Raw genomic sequence first — 23,904 nt, forward strand, 5'->3', positions numbered from 1 at the left:
CAGCATTCGTTAACCCACCGATATAGCTGTAATACGCAATTTCATCCTATTTTCGTCTTTTGACTTTTCCAGTGTTTAGGCTTCTACAGTGTGTAGGGTAGGGCATAGTACATAGTACATTTTGGAGATTAGGAGAGTTCTTCAGCGCCTTTTTTTTAGTTTCGTAAACCAATATCGCGGAAATCATGTGTTGTCTCTTTACGTCTGGTTGAGTAAGGCTTATGCATTCACCAACGACCAGAAATAGCTAAACTAGTCGACCTCGCTTCTCAAGTAGAAGTAGAACTAACGGCGTAAATTTCTACTCAGTGCCAAAACCTTTAAATGGAAGTAATATTTAAGTCCCTGAACGCTGCACTGTATCATCACCAATGACACTATAAATGAGTAGCATATTACGTAACCGTGATTATAGTGGCTATTTCACGCGGTTTTTAAGGCCACACCTGAAACCTAACCGTAGATTTAATACACAGGCTCAAATGTCGCATGTATAATTGTATAAGTATCTCATCTTTATATGTCAACGAACCGTTAGGGATTACGCATTTTGGGGTAAGCTTACCTACTTGACTTCATGCTGTAATTGGTGTATGCCGATGGCTTAAAATCATCTTCAAATTGCCCTATCAATGACCATTATGAATGCTATGAGTCAACGGACTATCGCTTTGACTTGATATGTTTCTCAAAAAGCGATGATCTTTCGTACTCATGCTAAGCAGTTCAACTCAGTCCTCGCCTCTTTTCAGCTACAACGCCTACAGCTGCAGCAGCAGCGGGACAACCCACAAACGACAGCTCCCTCACGAATGGACCCGCACCCACTACTCTCGCCGTCACGACAGATGTTCAACCCGCCCAATCAACGCATGCAAAACCACATGGACAAGCATGGCATGAACGCTAGACAGACGGACCGAATCAGGTCTTCTACAGCCAGTAGACTCTGGCAAAACGCGCGGCACGGCGGTAGCGCCAGCGGGCATTGGTAGATGTTGTGTTACTGTGAGTTTATAGCGAAAGTTCATTCCTGTTATCATGATAACGGCTTCTCGGGGTTACAGAACCTCAAGGCAATTGAATAATATCTTCACATTGATTTACACTCGAATATTTCCGCCTGACACTCGTCTGAGAATTGGAAAGAACATTGTATATCAACAATTCTATTTCTCTACTAGTGGCTGGTAATTCACGAGTGTCAGCCGGGTGTATTTCAATACGAATATATTATTCAATTGTTATCATTATCGTCGAGTGTGATTAGGAATCGGAATTGACGAATGAATGTGACGTACGCTTTTGTCCCGGAGGCTGTAAGATTAGTTATCCGCACCAATAAACATTGGTCGGAATGGAAACAGCACATGGAAAACTGGGCTAGGCACTAATATTCAAGTTCGCGAATCGAATTGAGTATTAATCGAAATCATTCGAGTTGAGTAGTGAGAGAATATATTATGATTATAAATGATGTTCGGTATTGTGGTGTATATATAATGGCATTGTTTTGTGGTCGCATAATTAAAAGGTGCATGTGTGAACTTTCCAAATCAGTAAACTGTTGTGGTCTCATGATGAACCGTACTCGAATACTCCACTCGAAATTTAATAGTCGATTCCGAACCGAATCACTAAGCAATGCTCCCTCTAAGCTGCGCACGTGCAAATGCGCAGTGCTGACACGCGGTCTCGGCGTATAACAAATCCGAAGTGATGACCTGTTTTAGTCGTTACGCACTGTTGTCCAATGGTCTGCGCGGTGAGTTGGTGAGTGTGCGCAGACTCGTCAAAAATTAGAGGGAGCATTGCACTCAAGGACTCGATTTTGCCTAGACCCAGAGTCAATGCCTTTTACTCCCAATATTGTATTCCACGTGAAACTGTACAACGTAAAGTATGCCTGTTATTTATAACGTAGTGATTTTAATGTCTAATATTGCACGGCTGTTATTACGATATTGTACGTTACCCACGGTGCCCGCACCGAAAAACGTCCTGCCCACCTATCCTGTTTTGAACGATTGCGTATTGACACTGAATTGCATATTATAGTATTCCGGTGCTCGTTATGTCTGTTTTACCTTTTCTGCGGTTGAGACATGAAATACACATTGTCGCGGCGGAGAATACTGTATTCAACTCCATGTGTTTGCGTATTTTCAATAGCGTTATCTAACAAACAGTTTTAATGTCGGAAATAGTATTCAATACCGCAAAAATCACAATCAGTGCCTTAATTTGTGATCGTATATTTGAAATTTCGTGTTATATTATCCACGACACAGTTATAGTCGGTTCAATTATAGTGTTTTATCGATAAAGCCCGTTCCAGCATTTGTGGTACATTGTGATTTCTGTGATTTCTCTACACCTGGTTCGTGTAGCCTTTTGTTTACCTTTGGTCAACTCTTTCTCAGACGATTTTGGGTGACTATCTCTTGATAACCAACATCTTTGGCGAAATTAGGGCTCTCAATATCGCACGACTGAATGATACGCTCACTTGTAAGATGTATTTCACAATTGACTGCCACTAACGCAAGCGATATCCCATTCATGGTAAAGATGTATGATTATTTATAGTTCTCCGTGAATTGTTTTTGCTCACAAAAATTTGTGTAGACAAAATTGCGAAATCTGCGTCATCGAAAATTATTTATGTTCATCGATTCGCGAGAAATTGATCATCAATTATAATCGATTATAATAATGATTAATGATTAATAAATAATAATTATTATACGAATCACTATGTACGATATAGTGTTTGTCTCCAATAATGACGATATCGCATTGTCAAAAGGCGTAATGTAATTTCTAATTCAGCATTTCGACTCGTGTATAATTGATAACGATTTACCCGGTCTCCCATAAAGAATTTCACGAACCATGGCTACTTTTGCTGGCTATGTGTGTGTGTATGAACTAATCGTTTTTAACCCCTGTCACTACGACGTATGACGAAATTAAGGTCAATTTTCGATGTGTGATGCGTCCGCCACTCCAGTGTACACGAAATGGGGGCTCCAATACTCCAATTTCTGAGTGGCAGGTTGTATTGATTGCGCGGTTTGAAATATCTAACGCCAAATCGCTTTTATTCGACAAGTGCTCCTTCAGACTGTCATCCAATTGTGCAAATCATAATACCATCCTATGGTGTTGCCTCAGGGTAATGGCGGTAGTAGTTGAAAATGCTTTAAAATCTTGCTGTATATATTTTGAGTTTTCGCGGAGTTCAATATATTAACAAGGGCGTAACGTTACTGAAGTATCACATTGTAAATAGGTTTGTTACGATTTTATTTGCACTACATTTGGCTTTTTTCATATCACTTGCTTCCCTAGTATCTACTTGAAGAATACAGAATTAATTCATTTTATATAAAACTATATGAATTTCATCATGTTAATGATATGCTACTATGGTACTTTTCGTTTGGTTATTGTCTCGTTATGTGATATTCCCCTCTTCTATTTCTTGAATTATTTCAATAAAAAGAATCAACAATTTTTTCGTCGGTGGTATGGTTGGACTGTGACTAGGATAATGTGGATAAAGGTTTTGAGAACAGGTGAGATCACACCAGCAGACTGATAGCCTGTAAGGTACTCTTGGAGATACGGACCTTCATTATACAATTGAATAATATATTCTTATTGAAATAAAACCAAATATTTTCGCCTGACACTCGCCAAGAGTAATCATCAGCAACTAGTAGATAATTTAAAAGATCATTGTCTACCAGACTGATATATCGGTCTAGTGTGGTATTGAAAAGGCCTAACCAAGTACCATCAAAGAGAGATGACATCACGCATGTCAACTTCTTGGATTCTATATCAGTGAATGTGTAGCGATATGAGCTACAGAATATTAATATTAGTCCAAGCAGCGCCATAAAGAGAACTGTTAAATGGGTAAGCAAGTGGCGCAGTGTGCTAAGCGACACCGTCACGACACCAATGGTTGCTGGTTCTAGTCTCGGTTCGGCCAAGTTTCGATGTGTCGGAGGTTCATCTGGGGTCCTCATTGCCGAACCCGCTGTAAACACAGCGTCTTAAAAAGCCCAGAGAAATAGTGAGCCGAGCTCCGAAGTCGGCAGCAGAGACCCGAAACAGGACGTAAGAAAGCGAGAGTGACGGAAGATTGGCAGTGGGCGAGCGCGGTGTATTTAGGGTTACCATACGTCCTCGATTCAACCAAATTACCAGTAAATATTGCGAATCGGCTGTTTTGAGTTTCGATTAAGTAACTTTCAAGATTTGGTAAAAATGTCTTTCTTTCCCGATTCCAAAATATGGTAACCCTAGATGTGTTGAAACTATTGTTTCTAAAACTAAGCCGTAATGCTGTGTGTAAATACCCTAAATTTTGCATATAGGTAATATTGATTATAATCGATGTTGTGCAAATTTGAGCTGGTTTAAAGAGAGAGTAAAGAGATTTCAGCCTGATATTGACCCTAATCAACCTACGTTCTGGCCTAAGTCAACGTGGACGTCAGGCATGTGCTGATGTGCTGTCATAGAGAGAGTTATCCAATATCCATCCGTCATTGCTGATATCTCGTAAATCGTGGATGAATGTTGGGACTTGAAGCTTGTAGGTATTTTGTCCTTGTTTATCACCCTTCGCTATGCCATACAGACATACGTAGCAATATATCTCACAATCACACGCACTGCTATTGTTACGATTCATGTCACATTAGCGCAGGCATACCATGGGATACAATTAGCTCTTTCGATACGATGCCATAACACATCAGCATTGTACGTATTGGTATTTCTATGAATTATCTGTTATTATTGGAATGTAAACTCTCTTCGTCTGCTCTTCCATTGTTCCGTATGTTGAAGCCTACACCGATCCGCTATACCTCCGGGCATTTGAGTGTCATTGAAATTACTCATCAGTGATATAACGAACGCCAAGTGCACGTCAATACAGCCATGTCCTCATTCAAGGATAAGGCGATAAGCGTTCTCATTACGTGAATACGCGACAGTAATAGATCATGCGATAAAATTCTAGCCAGCTATCACGAGCTTGTCGAGTCACATCGTCTCTGACTCGTAAATTATTTCTGGCCACACAACTTTCTGCCATATTTGAGGCGCCATCTATAAAGAAGCAAGGGCGGTGATATTCTTCGCAAGTCAATTAATGCATACATTCTAAATTCATAGGCTAATACTTCACAATGCTCACAGTGTAAATATAGCTGACTGCGGTTAGACGCCATTAAAATATAACTGTCGGTTTCCACCGGGGCTTGCAGTTCAGATATGACCGTTGGCCATTCCACTTCGACAATGCAAAGACATTTAAGTTATTACCAATTGCTATCGTCATTTTTGTAATAATATTTGTAAACTTATTTTTGTATCTCCTTACTATATTGCAGACTTGGAACACTAAAAAATGTTCAGCCTTTCCAAAATAGATTAGAATTAGAATTACTAACAACTTGGACATCGCATCGAGTTGAATCATTGCCATGAGCATGAGAATAACAAATGTATGTACAGCAAACTTGGCTCGATTAGCACTATACTCTATACCAGTGGTTCTCAACATTTTTTTAGACACGCCTCCTGCCCCGTTTATGTTAGTGGAAAATTTCGCCCCCCCCCCTCCCCCTTATCTTCATATCACAATATCCAACCGGGATGCTAGCAACCCCCACAGATTGTTTGATGGCATGGAAGGTTATGGCAGCTGATAAGAGAATTGAAAAATATCAAATTCGGTTTATATGTAGAAAAACACGCGTGAGTTGGAGGTGAATCGCGAAATTTTCTTCCAGATGACCGCTTCTTCGCGCCCCCTCCAGATGCTTTCACGCCCCCCAAGGGGGCGAGTCCCCCCAGGTTGATAACCACTGCTCTATACAGTTCTCATGTAGGATCAACAGGAAAACAAAATATTAGATTAGTATGAAAATGAGACCATGAAAACATTTCACAAATGAGATTAGAATTAATACTAGAGCAAAAGAAATACTTCATAAATTGGACTAGAATTAAATTGCTGGAATTTCGCTGCAATTAGTATAATTCGACAGCAAAAATTGTTCAAGTCTGCTACTCAAGTGGCCTGCAAAGCATCTACTGTACATTCAATTGGGTTATAGCTTCTTTTGACCACGTTTTACGCAACTGAAAACTAAAACTCAGGTATGCCATCGGAAAAGAACTTTTTGTCTTGAATTTGCCCATTCAAATACAATCACCGTTATGGTAATGTTGATTACACATACTTCACCGCGAACTTGCCCTAAATGCTGGGCGAAACTTCGTTGAAAAAATCCACCTCAGATCTGTTTACACAACTACGGATCAATCGTTCAAATTGTTTACTCGAGAGTCTTCTTTCTCGACTCCATTTGAAGGTATATTCCCATAAAGTGACATCAGTCATCATTTTACGTCGATAGTACCGGGCAGAAGCGCTTCGTCTCGGGATTACAATAAAACAGTCGTGACATGAAAAGATATACATCTACACCTTGTTGTATCAACAACGCGCGTCGATCGGTTGGAAGTTATACGATTGATTTGCCTTCGATGTGTCAACCCGTCACCGTTTTTCAAAGGAAGACTCGCTATCTGTATTTTACCGGTTATAATAGCATATACGTTTCAAGGCATCTTCTCTGTGCCTGTATAGTGTATAGTGTTGATACAGATACAAGATGGCTTATCATTTATTACACCCGAAATGTATGAAAACGGTAGTTGTGTATCTCACAGTCTATCTATAAACAAAAACATGTACCCTGATCTGCACTTTTGTAGTTGATAATCGTGCTTTGAGGTAGACTTCGGGTAATATAATCAGGGCCGTAAGAGCAACTTATAACACCTTATCGCACCAAGCGCGAAATCTTTCTATCATTCATGATTGCATCGGTCAAATTTTCTTAATCCTCTCTCTGATCACGTAATAGACAATAGACAATATAACATATATGTATGTATTGTATATATATCGAAGTTCTCGGTCAGCATAGGTCATAAGGGCAGTCCTTTTCGGCCAAGTTTTTCTCGCTGCCAATCGTTCTGGTGCACGTCTCGTTACATTGCCTAGATCTAGAACCTCATATGTCTTGGTGCAACTGGGTGTGGTGATGGCTGACACGGAAATGCACATTTCTATAAATTATGCGTATTTTTTTTCTTGTGGAAGTGTACAAAATGATGAACATAATTAGAAACTGGGGTTTGGGGCGCGCAGGTATGGTCCTGATTACAGCAATCACTTGGCTACAGAATATCACGGAAGATGAGTAATTGAGTATGTTGCCGTGCGATGTTCGGTATCGAGTTATCTTTGACGGAGTACTCAAGTAGTCTTTACCGATCTACACTACTTACTAAAGCGGTTAGGACTTTAAACTACTTCCACTTCTAGGATCTGAGGCAAAACTGCTTAGTCCCTACACTTTTAATTCGGTAAAGTAGTTTTGGGGTCGTATGTCATAACAACAGTACGAAAGAGCCCCCGTATCACGGTATCTGAATTTGTTGTCGAAGATCACACACATTTGAAGTGTTAAGCAATTATGACTATATTTTGATCAGCACTGGTTCTCGAATATACGTACATGAAGCATTACATCATATATGGTTGTGATTTGTATCACAAATGTGTTGCTATATACATTAGCCTGCATCGGGTTATATAATGAGGCACCACCTTTCAGATCATCCAAATCACGTATACTCGTCAAGCCGAGAGGTGTGTCAAAACGTCAAAATAAATCGTGGGTGTATTTCATCACTTGTATTTCTGATTACTGTGGATATTCACGCTCGTAAGTTCACAATAACTTACATTGTCTTTCTTCCGCTTCCAAATGAACTGATGTAGGCTGCGCCTGAATAAGAATTGCCGTTCGATTGTGGTATAACAATGCAGGCTTGGTTAACTGTCAATTCTGAACCACAGACCTTATCTAAACATGCTGATGATGGTCTAAGAAAGCTGTTGCCTTAGACACCGTTAAGGTCAAATGATACAGATGGCATCTTAAGATTCAGTGAAATGTTTGCTGTTTATTTGTGGTGGAGAATATCCAATACGCGTAAACTGTAAGTAAACTGTCAAGTAGCCTACTCAGCAGCTTGTACCTGTTTCAAACGCGGTACAGTTGCGGAAATGATAAATCTCAGATGTCTTATGCAATCCAAATCTTTTCAAGAAACACATTGGACGAATTCTCGCTATCATTCATACAGGTTCTAAAAATATCACGGGATAAGCTCGCACTTTTATAAATATGTGAAGCGTGCAAGCGAAAGATTGCGGGTGTAAATCATTATTAAAAGGGCACAATTTTAACCCCATGCAACCCCGGTAATATCTCGGAGTTGTAAGCATATATCTATTTCGAGGGGATAATATATTTCGCACAATACTCACTCACAGGTGTTTCGTGGATTATTTTTACCTTACCACGACAACAGGATACATTCATGGTGTTTGAATTCCGAGGTAATAATGTACCGGTACACATTATAACTCGCCTTCTAGTATAGATTAGCGTTGAGCATGAATTTGAATATGAATATACACTTATAAACAGTCTGAATTCGATGAAATTTTATGATATTGTGAAACGGGCTCGTGTTTGAGCCTGTAATATTAAAATGTTACTGCATTTGCGAATGTAATTTCACAGATTTGCCGATTAGCAGGAGACGGTAACTTTTTTGCTGTGACCGGGTTCAAAATGAAACAGGGCTTCAAGAAACACAAGTGTTGAAAATTGAAAATTTATGGCAGCTATATTCACTATAAGGTCACTGAAATATGTCCAGTCCAGCGTGTCAAGAACTCACACGCTCCGAATAAAGTGGTGAACTTGATTTTTTTAAACTTTATTAGTGATCTTGACTAGAGCCCAACCGATTATCGGTTCGCAGACAATATCGAGTCGATATTACAATTCGAAAGAATTATCGGTATCGGCCATTGGAGGTGAAAAAATATCGGCAATTTTCGTGGCGTCATAACATGTTGGTAGGAAGACAGCAAAATACAACCCTTGACTGCTAGACTGGGCATATTGTTATATTTTATAAAGCTTACACTTTCAAGACGTCCAGATACGGGCGAGCTAGTTTATTTCCTGTTCAAGCATGACAATGGCTGTAAAGCTGTTGAAATAAATGATCTGAAGTTTCGAAAATTCGCCTTTTGGGGTAGATAACACATTATTTCAATTTCGCCAAAATATATCGGTGTTATCGGTGAAGGTGTTAGACTGTTAGATATTGGCTTTATCGGTATCGGCCCAAAATCCAATATCGGTCGGGCTTTAATTTTGACTACCATATAATTCTGAGCCTTCACTTTAATTGCAAACGCTAAAGGCCACAGTTTACTGGGCACTGGCTTAGTTAATGACTAGTTTTTGTAAACGTTGCCTGTATGATAGCTACTAGCCGCGTATAAATACGGCATGGGAGTAGCATGGGCACGAATTTGAACAATAGCGTGACATCATAGATAAATTGTGACGTAAACAACGAAAATCGAGTCTCGTGGTGTTGCGTTATCCGAAGTCGACATGGCCAGGAATAAAATCGGCGACATCAAAGCGAAACGGCCCGTCTCTCCAAGATACAATTCAAAAGAATCTAGCGAGGTTTGTACCAGGACGTATACATAATAGCTTGGGGACAATGATATATTTTTGTTTACGAAGGAATGCTCAACAATAGCTCTTGTCATCCGAACCCGGCAATATGGAATTAAAACGTGACGGGATAGCTTCTGGCTCTTACCCGATCAGTGACCCGTTCCGAAAGCTAGTCAAAAGCACGCGATTTTGTGAAATATTGCGATGTAGAACATCAGTTTTTGACATCTATATATATTCATAACAGTGACACGCACGCGAGTACCGTGTACCGCTACTGCTCTCAGTAACCTCATGATAAACCAAGGGGATATCCGCAAACTGTATCGTATATATTTCAATACGACTATTAGGGCTCTTTAAAAATGACTTTTTTCTCAAATCGCACTGGCTACTTGATTAAATTGTTAGGCTACGTAATTTAAGCCTACACACAAAATTTGGTTCAATTTCAGCCAGTAACCGCTTTGGTACAGGAGAAGAAAGTTTCTATTTATTATATAAAAATAAATATTAAAAAATTTGAAAATTTTCTGTTCACCCTATGAAAGTGTTAGGCTGTGTATAGGAACGATGCTCACCAAATTTGGTTGAATTCCAAGCAGTTGAAGCGGAGTTATTGCCGTCGAAAAATTTGGATTTGAATAAAATAGTATTTACGTTGACCGATTCTTTTGTTATTTATTATAGTTGTGCTATGGTTGCGTCGATGTCCAATGTCGCTAAATCGTACTGTTGAGCTTCTTCAAATAGTGTTTTAAAAGTCTTCTCAATCTGTCACACAATATTAATGATCTTAAACGAGTCGTAGACTTTTGGGTAGTACTCTCGCATCATTTTTCCGTATATGATAAGTAGAGCGATTTTTTTTTGACCTAAAAAACGTATGATTTTGACCTAAAATTTCCAAATTTTGACTTTTTTTTACCTAAAAAAACTGAAATTTGACCAAATTTTGACCTCACGTATGCAAATTAGTTGCTTTCGCACATAATGTTAAAATTGTACTACTTATCTTCATTTCTGGTTGGAACTGTCTGTCCTTACAAAGTAGATTGGCCTGAAAGAACGTTTTTGGCTTAAAAACTGACACATTTTTGCATGACAAAACTAGTATTTTAACGAAATCTGGCCCTATGAAGAATTGCAGTAGTTACATTACGTATTATGGTGGAATAATTAAAATTTGTTGTAGTACAACGAAAGATACTTTCCTACATTCTCGGGTAGAAAGTGTTTGTTTTGTGGTATTCATGGTGTTTGTCAACTACTATGGTCATTTGCACCAGGCCGATATTCTTCATTATTTTCCGTAACTGCCAACATATAGCACGGCCCACCTCTAGGCTTTTTTGTAAGACACCGCTTACGCGGATGAGGTGGCGAGGCGGAGCCTAGGTAAACCTCCAACACTTAGCTACGGAATTATGAAGTCGACCTCGGTCGGAATCGAACCCACACCCATTGGTGTTGCAGCCGCGGATTATACCACTGCGCTATCTCGGGTAGAAAGTGTCCGTTCTTACTAAGTAGCTTGCCAAGAATGGAGAAAGAACTTTCAACAGCAGCAGTTGTTAGCTGACAACACTGAAGTTGTGTGCACTGCACACTGCTTGCTGGTGATGCACCGTGTTGCTTCATTCTGACAATGTTGTCTATATCACAATTTTTCGGCTTGCGCTTCTTGATGTAAGAACCATGCAATGCCCAAGCAGCCTTGCTTCAGTTAGGATATTGCGGTACGTTGACCATAAAACCATGTCACTATTTGTTTCATTTGACCGTTTATGATTCACAATGAGCAGACGATGAGCCGTTTACAACGGTAGGCCTATAAAGTAGGCTACAGGCTGTAAATTATCAAATGATAAGTTCACAGACAGCGCAAAATCTACGATACAAACGAAATGTAGAGGTCAAAAAATGTTTGATTTTGTAAAGAATTTTGACAAATTTTGACCTAACGCTACAATTTTGACCTAATTTTGACTTTTTTTGACATGTCAAAAAAAAATCGCCCTAATGATAAGTATAGCAGATCCACCTTAAACTGTATATCGCGCGGGAGTGCGTTCTAAATTACGTTATAATTTTATTAAAACAGTTTAAAATTCCATATTTTATTTTTCGAAGGACAAACGTCCAAACTGTTACATTTTGCAATTGAGAATAAAAGTGACCACCGGTAGCCTAGATATGGCTTATTGGCTTATTTCTTCGAATGCTAATGATAGAAGGTAGGCCTACTTAGACGAGCATAGTAGGTGATCTGAACACGGGCCTTCTATTTTAAGCAGGGGATAAAAGCGGCTTATTCCATCCCAAAATATACTAGAATTTCTGACGCTAACACCGTGTCAAAATTGGGGCGTCACAGTCTGAGTAAATGCGACTAGAATTACGTATCCGATAAGTATTGTAATCCAAGCACCCTATACATCCGGAAATTATAATATAGAGTTCGATTCAACGAAAGGTATACCATAACTTTGATATAATTGATCCCTTTCAAAGCGTGTATAGATTGTACACATCGCACAATGCGCCTTGTTGATGGACTTCCAGCAATCAAGTATCGCGGCGCTCCTTTCGGCCGTCGTGTGAGCAAAGTATAGCGATTGGTTTGCTCGTAAAGGCAATGGTATGGCAACATGTGTTTTCAGTATCGGCTCCGGGATTCACGACTGGTTTCATTATTGCCATTGTCAGTTGAGGTGGCCAGAAGCAAAGTACTTTCTCGTAAATTGTAACGGGAACCGCATAAAATAACCACTGCATCTGGGTAACTAAATGTATTTCCGAAAATTGCACTTATACTTTAGTGTCATTAGTGATTTTGAGTTACACGCGAATATACATCCAGCAATTTCGAACGTAAATTGCTAAAAAGTACGCGACCAGTCGACCTACTTTACTTTACTATACTTGACTATTTTCCGACCTTCATTTTCTACTTCCAATTGAAATAGTTTTGGCTTGTCTCGAGACTCACTACTTCGACTAGTAATTGGAAAAACTACGGCGTTCCTTTAACTTCTACTTGGGTATACCGACATTGACTACAGTTTGACCACATCTGGTCATTACACCAGGAACTTATTTTGGACAAAGTAATTACGCTACAATTTATCCTTGATTTGATTAACACTCTGTAAAGTTCTGGTGGTGACATAAGCAACGTGTATTCGCAGAAGCTATACTAACAAGAGTAAATATAGACCTGAAGTATAATTACAAAGGAAATTACTTCATGGCCTATTTCTAATTAACAGTGATTGGTAATAATTGCGACATTATTTATTACCAAGACACGCGCAGATGAAGTAATTTTAAGCCGACGTAAAAGCAGAACCGATCTGTTGTGTGTGTTGTAGGCCTATATAGTGTTATCCTATACATTCTCTTGTACATTCGAAACAGAAACGTTCGCACTGCATAATCGTTTGTAGAGCTTGTTGGCGGTACAGGGCCTCATCTATTTGAATAATATACTCATATTGAAATGAACCCGAATATTTTCTTCTGGCACTCGTTAGGGGTAATCGTCAGCAACTAGTTGAGAATTGAAAGAATGTTGCATCTCAACAATCGACGATTACCCCTGACGAGTGTCAGCCTGAAATATTCGGCTATTACAATAAGAATACGCTATTCAATTGCATAATGGTTTGTATCAACGAGAGATCACAAATGTTAGTGGACATATCGTATAAACTACAATAAAACTAACCCAATAAATACAAATGTGTTTATTTTAAATCGATACCCTTAGTTGATAATTTTGGTTATGTCATGGACTTGAGTGAATTTTAGATGCTCATAATAGCAATTTTCTAGGAAAATTACATGGTAAAATGCTTGTAGTTGTTTCTGAACTTTATAAATACGCTCCTTCTACTACGTATATACCGACCTAAAGCAACCAAAGATTCTCTCTCGTGGCAAATCGTTATGCATTTTTCGGCGAGATGAAAGACGCAATCGCTTTTTCTGGTCAGATAAACAACAATAGCCGCTACTTCCGCTGAATCAACAAGAATCCAAGTTCGAATACCATCTCGTAGTGTTTCAGGCGCCATACTCAATTCGTGAGAATCGTCATGCAAACCGCACTTCAGGTGTCGTATCGAATATGAATGTAGGAAACTTCAAAACAATATACTGCATAAGCTTCAAGTTGTGAAAGAATTTTTACCACATGCGTGGTCTATGCACGGTACTGTTCAGTGAACCGCAATCGATTGCGTTACCGGGCGTAGCTTTTTTGTGTGTGGCTTGATATTCATGTTGATTTGACTACAATGGTCTTTTTACAACAGGCCGGTATGCTTTATTTTTAATTCCGTATTTACCGACTGGTAGCACGGCCCACTTCCAGGTTTTATAATAAGACACCGCTTACGAGGATCACGAGGCGAGGAGGAGCCTAGATAAACCTCAAACACTCAGATAGGAATTATGGAGTCGACCTCGGTCGGAATCGAACCCAAGACCCATTGGTGTTGTAGCTGTGGATCATACCAACTCTATATCGCTACCATAATATTTGGTCGATGGGTTGATGACTTTCAGCAGTTAATCAGAAGTGGGTACTTTTGAAATTGCAACACGTATTTTCGCGACTAACGCAAAATGACTACTGACACCGCACGTATAAGGTGAAATTTTCGAAAATATATTCAGTTACCGCGAAACAGAAGCTATTTCGCGGGATTTTTTTATGGCAATTGCACTCAAAAAATTAATACAAACTATGACAAAACTAATTTGTTCTTTATAAAATCAAAAGCGTGAAAGTTAGTAGGTTTTCGTAAAAAACTTCTGAAGTAGAACAGGAGTAGGCTAAAAGCATAACGACTGGAGTAAGCACTTCAAGCAAAGATCAAATTTACTCCTGTACTTCGAAGAAGTAGAAATCCTCCGTTACTGACCAACTCGGGGTATAGTGACATACAAAAGCCTGCTGCAAAATTGTGTTGGATGCCGAAAACAAATTAAAATCGATACACTATTAAACATTATAATTAGATAAAGTCCGCCAATAGTCGTGTTCTGATTCGGTGCTTCATATGTTACGCTGTGTATCTAATATAACAGCATCATATCACCAGCAGATGAAACATGCAGAATTGTTTATTATTGAAAAGTATTCGTAAGATAATGCCTTGCTTTCAACCTCCCAGCTCAGATCACGCTTGCGAAAACCTTGCGTGCAGCGTGTCCATCGAAAATGATTCATCCGACGGAATTTGGCGTGTATGATTGAATTTGAAGCGGCCCCTTCCTTAAAATCATAAACCGTAAACCGAAAACAGCTTTGGTAGGAAATTAGTCTCTGCAATTGACGCCCACAATTGAAACTCCGACAAAGCGAATCCGCAAATGATAAACTCCTTGCGGCGTGCGAATGAAAGGGGGACTTATCTCCCTGCTCGAGTGATGTCCCGTTCCCACAGAACCACCTGAGAGCGATTCCAACACCGGGTACGCGGCGTTCAAATTGGACAATTGAAATATTTCTACCCATACACCGTGTCTGGGTTATTACAGACATCATTATTTATAGCATGTATTGAGATAACGTGACCATAACCAAGCTATGAAAAGGATTTATGATATTTCTCACGCTGATGTAAAATGACAACTTGAAATTAGCACCTGGGCCAGAACTAATACTCGAGTAAAAAATAGTGCCGTAATGCAATCATCGTACAACAACCCTACAAGTCGTATAGCCTGAACGGTTGACGAATGACGATATACGCATCGTACGACGTTGAGTATTGCTACGATGACATTACGAACCGTGGGTCATTGTGGGGCTATAGAGATTGTACAATTCGGAAGCCCCTTTCGTCGAAGGAGCCATATTTACCTTATATTTTCAATGGTCAATGCCAATCCACTGTGACCCTACACAACGAATATAATACGAATGTCATGATAACCGAGTAAACTACTCCAGAATCTAAGTATAATGAGTGATATTACACAATATTATTGCACAAGTAATACACCATACTCTTCAATACCTTCTTTATGCATGGATGCCAGTCTTTTTTTATCATGAATTCAATTCTATCCATCGCCGTGAGAAACCTTCGCGCGATTGTTCTGCTCCATTGAATAGGCACAACTTTTGAAATTGAATGAAAATCAATTTATTTGTGAGCAATCGTTTTATTGGTCCTTATAATTAATTAATCAATCATTGTCGACGATTGTAATGACACGATAATCGCTTTATAACCCATTCCATTGGTAATTGAATGCATTGGAATGAATATGTCCCCGCTATGTTTTGACGTGTTCGACCGCATGAATTTTTTTACACTCAATGACTTTCGCTGCCTGGCACGTGCCTTTAAAAGCGTGTGTTTAGGGTTCGCAACAATTCAGCAGTCTGGGTCATTTCGATTCTATTGAACGATTAGAATGTAACAAGAATAAGGTAAAAATTGAGACTCCATTATGCTTCCTTGCGATATATGCTTTCTACGTGAATGGAGGTAAGATTATGTTCCCCGAATCGTAGTTATCTTAGTTGGTTCCGAAAATTGTGTATGCAATATGCGTGAAGCTGGACCACAAAAACCGCACAACTTTCATCGTGTTTGCAAGTCGCATTTCGTATTGACAGCTCGTCTTGTTAGGAATCTAATTAATCCTATTAGGTCGTGGGTTACTACAACATGAGTGACATTATCTCCGTAAAGCATGCCAAACCCGCATATTGCGGGGTAAATCGAGGGAGACTCTTTGGCACGCTTACGTTCGAAGAAAATTGGATTTTGAGCGCCTGGCGAATTTCGCGGCTGACTTACTCATGTTGGAGTGGAACCTCACAACGTCATTGTGGTAATTCCCACGATAATGAGCGATGGAACTTGCCTCCTTAACTGCAATTCATGTGCGGCGAGGTAAAACTGAGCATAGCACAGACACTGGGCGTTTCATTTCGCTAGTTATCATTTAAAATATATTATGGCTACTTATATTCTATAAACTAGTATAGAAGTGGATCGCAAACACTAACTTCCATGGTTTATGAACGCTGGAGTCAGTCACGCTCAAACTGCAAACTGTATTTATGATTTGAACCAACTCTATAGCCACGTAAGAGGTGACGGTATATTTTTCATGATCAGATCAGTTCATCAGACATTGAACATCGACCCATAGCACGATTGGGATAAGAATTTAATTATCAACAAGATATAGTGAGCGTCTGGCTTCTTGATCGGTAGGTCGTGGGGTACATCCCCGGTCAAAGATCAATAAAACTGGTATCCGTGGCTTCTCCTAGCTTGGCGCTCAGTATTTCAGAGGGAGCGCAGTGTGCGTGTGGATTTGTGCATGCCTCTTCTTGAGGGTTGTAATGACTCGAGTCATATGACTCGACTCGAGTTACGATTTTCTGATGACTCGACTTGACTCGAGTCATTTTCTCAAAATTCGGAAATAACTCGACTCGACTCGAGTCAATTTGTGTATTGACTCGACTTGGACTCGAGTCATTGCGCATGACTCGAACCAAGTCATATGACTCAGACGGCCAAGACCGACATTTCATTGTAATTTCGAAGAATAGTAAAGTACCCAGGTACCCACCCTATTGTAATTTTGTCTATTGGTACTGGTACTTGAAAATGCGAGCAGAAACTGTTAAAAGTGAGGAAAATCGGTATATTATAAATGCGAGCAATTCGGTATCACAAAACAGAGTCAGAAAAGTGGGTTTAACAAGACTTCAACTGGAAACTCAATGACACAATGACACAATGACTTGGACTCGGACTCGAACCTCTGCTCGATGACTTGGACTCGGACTTGACTCGGTGGTGGACTGAAAATGACTCGACTTGATTCGAGTCAAAACTATGAAAGTGAGATTGACTTGTGACTCGGAGCCTTGTGACTTGGTTACAACCCTGCTCTTTTTCACATCACCAAGGCCCAGGTCGGGTCAGATTACAAAGTCGTTCGACAATACCTTTTCATTGCATCGCAATCTTGTGGTGTGTTCATCTAATGGAATTATTATTAAACTGATATTGATAACTGATGCGGTGCGAAACCAGGCTATGTCTACACATTCGTTGACCAGTAGCAATGCACGTCATGCTCACATTCCTTTCCTTATGTGGAGATCGTGTGTATGAGCATCACGGCGTTTCTAAGCTGCACGAGGCTAGGCTACGGTGAATATGTCGAAAAGACAAAAACATGAACGTTATATAATACATACAAGTCTATCTAGTTTGTTCCAAACTAGAGAAAAATCTCATCTGTGGCATGTTTTTGTTGACTCTAATATAGTTTGCACGCTTCGCTGCACACCATCGATTCGCTGTGAGTGTTGTCCATGAATTTCTGAATAGGTTTGAGCCGAAAGATGTCGAAGAAAATTGACGTGGACAACCTTAAAAACTACCTGGAAAACGAATGCGGACTGTATGGAGGCGAGCTGGAGGTCAAGAAGTTTGGGTGAGTAAGTAACAAAGCTATTTTAGCTATATATGTGTTTACAACCGAGCGAGGTGGGGTAATGGTAGAACCGAGCCGAGAGCGGCAGGCTTGCTGATCAGTGGGTAGTTGGTTAAATTCAGACCAAAGTAATGAAACTGGTTTGGCTTTCAAGCTGGCCTTATCATTCCGGTACAGCATGGAGGAAAAATATAGTTGTGGTCCAGACTAGATCACCTTACCTATCGTTTCGAAACACAACATGTTAATAAGTGGCTTGTGTTGTTAGGCGAAATAGATATGCCAGAGCGTCGTACAGTAATATCAACCACAAATAATAGGGCCCACATCTCTTGCATAATGTGTTCTCCAATAGTAAAATGTAGGATACCGGTACTGGGCATGAACAGCAAGAAAATATGCGTATATGGCAATATGGCAATGATATTCTGCAGAGCGTCCCTTTTAGGGACTAAATTAACACAATAGGTTGGCCAAAAATGATACTGGTAAGATACCAGGGTTGTAGGATGACTCGAGTCGCGATTATTTGAGTCAGTCTGTGTATTGACTCGACTTGTACTCGAGTCATTGGGTATGACCATGACCAAGTCATATGAATAGAGACTAGGACGGCAAAGACTGACATTTCGTTGTAATTTCGAATATTTTGTAAAGTTACCATACTTTTGGTATTTCGTCTATTTGTAGGCTACTGGTACTTGAAAAAGTATCGAGAAACTGTTAAGATTGTGAAAATTAGTGTATTATGTATGTGAAGCGTAGTTGTAAAAAGTGGGTTTGACGAGACTTTAACCCAAAACTGAACAGTTAACACAAGGACTCGGACTCGACCTTATGCTCGCCCACTTGGACTCGGACTTGACTCGGTGGTGAATTAAAATTGACTCGACTTGACTCGAGTCAAAACTATAAAAGTGAGATTGACTTGTGACTTGGTAACAACCCTGGGCTATACCAGCAGAATATACAATATTGGCAATAAACCACAATATTACCGGGCGTATCAAGCTTCCACAAGTTGATTGGCTTTTACACTAAAGCCCATTGATCGAATACTAGCGGTACGAAATTAAATAAATGATATACATTCTTAAATTGCTGCTTGTATATTTTTTCAGGGCTGGCCAGTCAAACCCGACTTACCATCTCAAGTTGGGATCGCAGGAACTGGTTTTGAGGAAGAAGCCTGATGGCAAACTACTCCGAGGAGCTCACCAGGTAGGAAACCAGAGTGTGACAACTAGAACATTTTCCGTCCAAATTAAATTAGAATTAGAATTATAGCTACACAGTTTTTTCCGAATTAAATTAGAATTTATGAATTCGCAAAAACTTGGAACTTTGAATTTTATTCCTAATTAAAAATAAATAACAAAAATCAAGTTCAATTTGTATAAATCAGACGAGACAAGATAGCGTAATGGTGGAGCGTCTGGATACTTGATCGGTAGGTCATGGGTTCAATTCACGGCGGTTCAGACCTAATCAGTAAAACTGGTATCCAAGCCTTCCCCGCTTGGCGCTCAGCATTACCGAGATAGCATGTAGGGATGGTGCAAGACTTACCGTAATTTTCCATGTATAATCCGCAAAATTTTCATGATTTTTCCCCCTAAAATCGGGGGATGCGTATTATGCATGGGAACAACACGCTTGAAAAAAACTCGAAATCACACCTTTCTTCATGTTTTCTTCTCCAATCGCGCATCACTTTCAGCCATCGTGCCCAGTAATTCGTATTATCAGTGTAACACGCTACCGATTATCAAAAAGCGTGTTGCCAATTAACGATAGTCGTCTGCACAGAACGCAATCTCCTGCTGAGTTGGTTTGCCGTTTGCACGCGAGCAAAATTAGGTCATTCATTGATTGCTGAACGCACGCGCGGCAATCCTCGCTAATTCATCGATAGGCCATGTGGGTGTGCGCAAAATATAATCGCTTGCGTAATCAGTCGCTCTTCCAACAGGTGTGGTGTGCACGACATAACCGTTGGCCTGAGCAATCGCATCTGACCTCGTGCCCAAGATGACGCGTCGCCGGCGTCGCAGGCTTTGGCTGCTATCTACTATCGTATAAAGGCAATACCGTTACTTGTATAATGATTAGCAATTGCATCTGTAATAGGCCTCGTGCGCAAGACGTCGTATCGCTGGCCCAAACTTCGCGTCGCCAGCCTCGCAGGCTTTGCCTGCTCTGTACTATCGTTTAGAGACAATGCCGTTAATTGCATAATGATTAGCAATGGTCATGTCATGATTGTTCGACAGTGACATCACAAAACAGATCAACATCGAGTAGTAAAACACAGCTATTCATGTACTGCGAATGCAGGGTGCGTACTATACATGGGTACAGGCTTTTTTCCAGAATTTGCATGCCATTTTAAGGGTGCGTATTATACATGGGGGCGTACTATACTTGGAAAACTACGGTAAAAAACCTTACGAGGCTATATCTGCACCTTCCTTGACCAACGGCATATGTACATCATGCACTCATGACATGCATATGCACAGATCGTGTGTATGTACTATGTATATCATGAGTCGGTGTATATGCCGCAAAAACGTCCAGGAGAAGAAAAATATATTCTTACAGTTCATTCTTGGAAGCATGAGGATTACAAATGTCAAGGTTGGCTCCTTTGCCGTCATACAGTTCTCTTGAATCAATTTCGTGAAAGCTACAATTAGATTAGAAATATTACCGGCATTTTGCTCTAATTAGACAATTAGAATTATATAGGTAGCCTATCCAATTCTGGTAGAAACCCATTATTGTAGAGTTTTAAGGGAATTATTGTTGTTTGTCTTTAATATAAAATGTAAACACCGAATCAATTCCAGATTTCTGAATATGATTTATGACAGAACAGATGCATGACTTCAATGGTTGAAATTGTTTTTACCACTATAAAACAACCTACTCGGGCACTTATCAGACCTTAATTTACAACTACCACTTGAAGCAGTTTTGACTTGTATTCAAAGTTACTAATTCTACTGGTAATTGTGTTGAAATTTACAGAATTATGTATACTTGTAGGATGTAGCTCCACTTGCAGTACCAAATTCGATTACTTTGACCGCCCCTGTTGGTTTATATGCGCAGGTCGGCAGAGAGTATCGTGCCATGAAAGCTCTACACTCCGTTGGATTTCCCGTGCCGAAAGTGCTCGCGCATTGCACCGATGATAACGTGATAGGAACTGAATTCTTTCTGATGGAATTTATGCGGGTACGGTGGTTCCAATACCAATATGTCGAATTTTCGCCTGTCCATAAGTGCCTAAATGGATGACACCTAATATTCTTTTCCTGACAAACTGAGCCCTGCATTACAAATGCCACCGGTAGAAAAAAAATATGCGGCCTGTGAAGTGATGCCACTTTGAGCCGTTTTAATTCAATCTGATTTTTTCGTGCGACTAGACAAAGCAGTATGTCAACCACCGATAACAAGACCAGTGTCGTAGTGATAACGTAGGACACAAAGGGGCATCGCCCCCAGCAGTTTGGTTCAACACACTATCGGGGGCCCGAGACCAGTGTTTTTTGGAGGGGATGCTGACGAAGTGCTGTTACGGTCCTGGTAGTGTGTAATGCCTCATATTTTACGAGTGTTACTTTTTCTAGGGTAATGTCAGCACGTACTCACTGCCAAGCGAATCGGCGAAAGATAACCGGCAATATCTTCTCTCTGCTGTGGAGACGCTCGCGAAATTGCACAACATTTCACCGGGCAGCGTTGGGCTGGCTGACTACGGCAAGAAAAATGGCTTCTGTCAAAGACAGGTATTTTACCACTGTGTCTCTCTGGTAGACTTAAACTACCCAGTGCCCATGCAAACTTCGGTGACCAGATAGGACTAATTAGAGCAAAATGTCGCTAATCTAATTGGTGAAATGTATCTATATTCTAATTTTAATTTAATTCTAATTTTTGGTTTTCCTGAAAATGCTACATGAAAACAGTATAGTATAGTGCAAAACCAGCCAAACACAACTATTCATGTACTGCGAATGCAGAGCGCGTACTATACATCGGCACAGGCTTCTTCCCCAGAATTTACACGCCAGTGTAAGGGTGCGTATTAGGGTGGTTCAAAAATAACCTTTTTTCCTGAATCTTGCAGGTTACTTGATTAAATCGTTAGGTTGCCTTAAAAAACGACGCACACCAAATTTGAATTCATTCCAACCAATATTCGCGGATTTCGTAGAGTTTGAAAATTTTGAATTTGCCTAAAAATGCAAAAAAAAATTTTTTCAAATTTTTTTGCCAACCCCATGAAATTGTTGCGCTGTCTTCGAAAACGATGCAAAACAAATTTGACTCAATTCGAAGCCGTAGAAGTGGAGTTATTTCAGTTTTTCTTTGATAATTCTGGGATTATCCTTGATTGGTGGATCATCCCAGAATTATCATCAAAAAACTTGAATAACTCCGCTTCTGCGGCTTGGAATTGAGTCAAATTTGTTTTCCATCGTTTTTGAAGACAGCGCAACAATTTCATAAGGTTGGAAGGAAAATTTGAAAAAATTTTTTTTTGCATTTTTAGGCAAATTCAAAATTTTCAAACTCTACGAAATCCGCGAATATTGGTTGGAATGAATTCAAATTTGGTGTGCGTCGTTTTTTAAGGCAACCTAACGATTTAATCAAGTAACCTGCAAGATTCAGGAAAAAAGGTTATTTTTGAACCACCCTAGTGCGTATTATACATAGGGGCGCACTATATTCGGAAAATTACGGTAATTGAATTTGGTAGCAAATGTGCTGCTATATTTAAAGTTCTAATCGAACTTGGAAAAACTGTGTTGCCATAGTTCTAGTTCTAATGTAATTTGGAAAACATTAGAAATTAGGAAAAATAGCTTGTAATACCAGTGCTAATTTAATCTTGAAAAAACTGTGTAGCTATAATTCGAATTCTAATTTAATTTGGAAGAGCTGAAAGAGCTTATAGCTGTACACTTTTTTCCAAGTTAGATTATGATTAGAATTATAGTTACATTGTTTTTTTTAAATAAATTAGACTAGTACTACCGAAGATTAGGTACGCACTTTTCCAAATTCAATTAAAATTACCGTACAATTATAGCTACCTACTTTTTTCCAAATTAGATTAGAATTAGAATTATGGCTACACACTTTTTTTGTGAAATATTAGACTAGAATTACCGAATTATAGCTACAGACTTTTTTCCAAATTAGATTAGAAGTAGAATTATAGCTACACACTTTTTTTCTGATAAACTAGACTAGAATGACAGAGTTACAGCCACACACTTTTTTTCCAATTAGATAAGTATTAAAATTATTCTTACACAGTTTTTTCTAATAAATTAGACTAGAATTACCTAATTATAGCTGCACACTTTTTTCCAAATTAGCTTAGAATTAAAATTATAACTACACAGTTTTTTTATCAACTGAATTATAGCTACACACTTTTCTTCCAAATTAGATTACAATTAGAAATACTGAATCCGCGAAAACTGGGAAATCAAGATGTCATTCTTAATAGGCATGAGAATGGCAAATGTCTGTACACCAAGTTTGACTTGTTTCACACTATAGTCCTACAGTTCACCTGTAGCATTTTCATGAAAACCATTTACAAATTAGTTTTGTCTTTGCTTTGTTCAGGTCTGCCCTTCCGTAATGTGATATGTTGCTAAAAATTCCCCCAGGCTGCTGAAATTTCAACGATGCCGAGTTATCTCATTTTATATCTAATATCAGCATA

General features: G+C 39.4%; 2 protein-coding genes and 2 long non-coding RNA genes across 9 annotated transcripts in view; 3 read left to right on the top strand and 1 right to left on the bottom strand.

Annotated features, from left to right (window-relative positions):
• LOC145436382 (protein bicaudal C homolog 1-like) overlaps positions 1 to 23,904 on the top strand; it is a 788,516-nt gene that overhangs the window by 499,815 nt on the left and 264,797 nt on the right. For 2 of the 4 annotated variants that reach the window (XM_080313734.1, XM_080313729.1), the window contains one exon: positions 753 to 3,528. In XM_080313734.1, coding sequence (XP_080169860.1) covers positions 753 to 995 — 243 coding nt within the window. In that variant the 3' untranslated portion in view covers positions 996 to 3,528. Of the gene's footprint in view, positions 1 to 752; positions 3,529 to 23,904 lie in introns of those variants that run through there. The other 2 variants (XR_013914301.1, XR_013914302.1) reach the window with 2 other exon arrangements.
• The window catches only part of LOC145436956 (uncharacterized), a 416,296-nt gene that overhangs the window by 123,833 nt on the left and 268,559 nt on the right, over positions 1 to 23,904 (bottom strand). The gene's annotated exons all lie outside the window — the stretch shown is intronic.
• Positions 1 to 23,904, top strand: part of LOC145437004 (uncharacterized) — a 214,972-nt gene that overhangs the window by 17,086 nt on the left and 173,982 nt on the right. The window lies entirely within an intron of this gene.
• The window catches only part of LOC145449788 (acyl-CoA dehydrogenase family member 11-like), a 40,560-nt gene continuing 34,635 nt past the window's right edge, over positions 17,980 to 23,904 (top strand). The window contains exons 1-4 of one of the 3 annotated variants that reach the window (XM_080328234.1): positions 17,980 to 18,146; positions 19,268 to 19,367; positions 21,264 to 21,389; positions 21,788 to 21,946. In XM_080328234.1, the coding sequence (XP_080184360.1) occupies positions 18,055 to 18,146; positions 19,268 to 19,367; positions 21,264 to 21,389; positions 21,788 to 21,946 (477 nt within the window). In that variant the 5' untranslated portion in view covers positions 17,980 to 18,054. The remainder of the gene's footprint in view (positions 18,147 to 19,267; positions 19,368 to 21,263; positions 21,390 to 21,787; positions 21,947 to 23,904) is intronic. The other 2 variants (XM_080328229.1, XM_080328221.1) reach the window with 2 other exon arrangements.

The sequence above is a fragment of the Botryllus schlosseri genome, chromosome 1, assembly GCF_051294905.1.
Source record: "Botryllus schlosseri isolate E-star chromosome 1, Bs_hap1, whole genome shotgun sequence".
In the NCBI taxonomy this organism is placed as follows: Eukaryota; Metazoa; Chordata; class Ascidiacea; order Stolidobranchia; family Styelidae; genus Botryllus; species Botryllus schlosseri.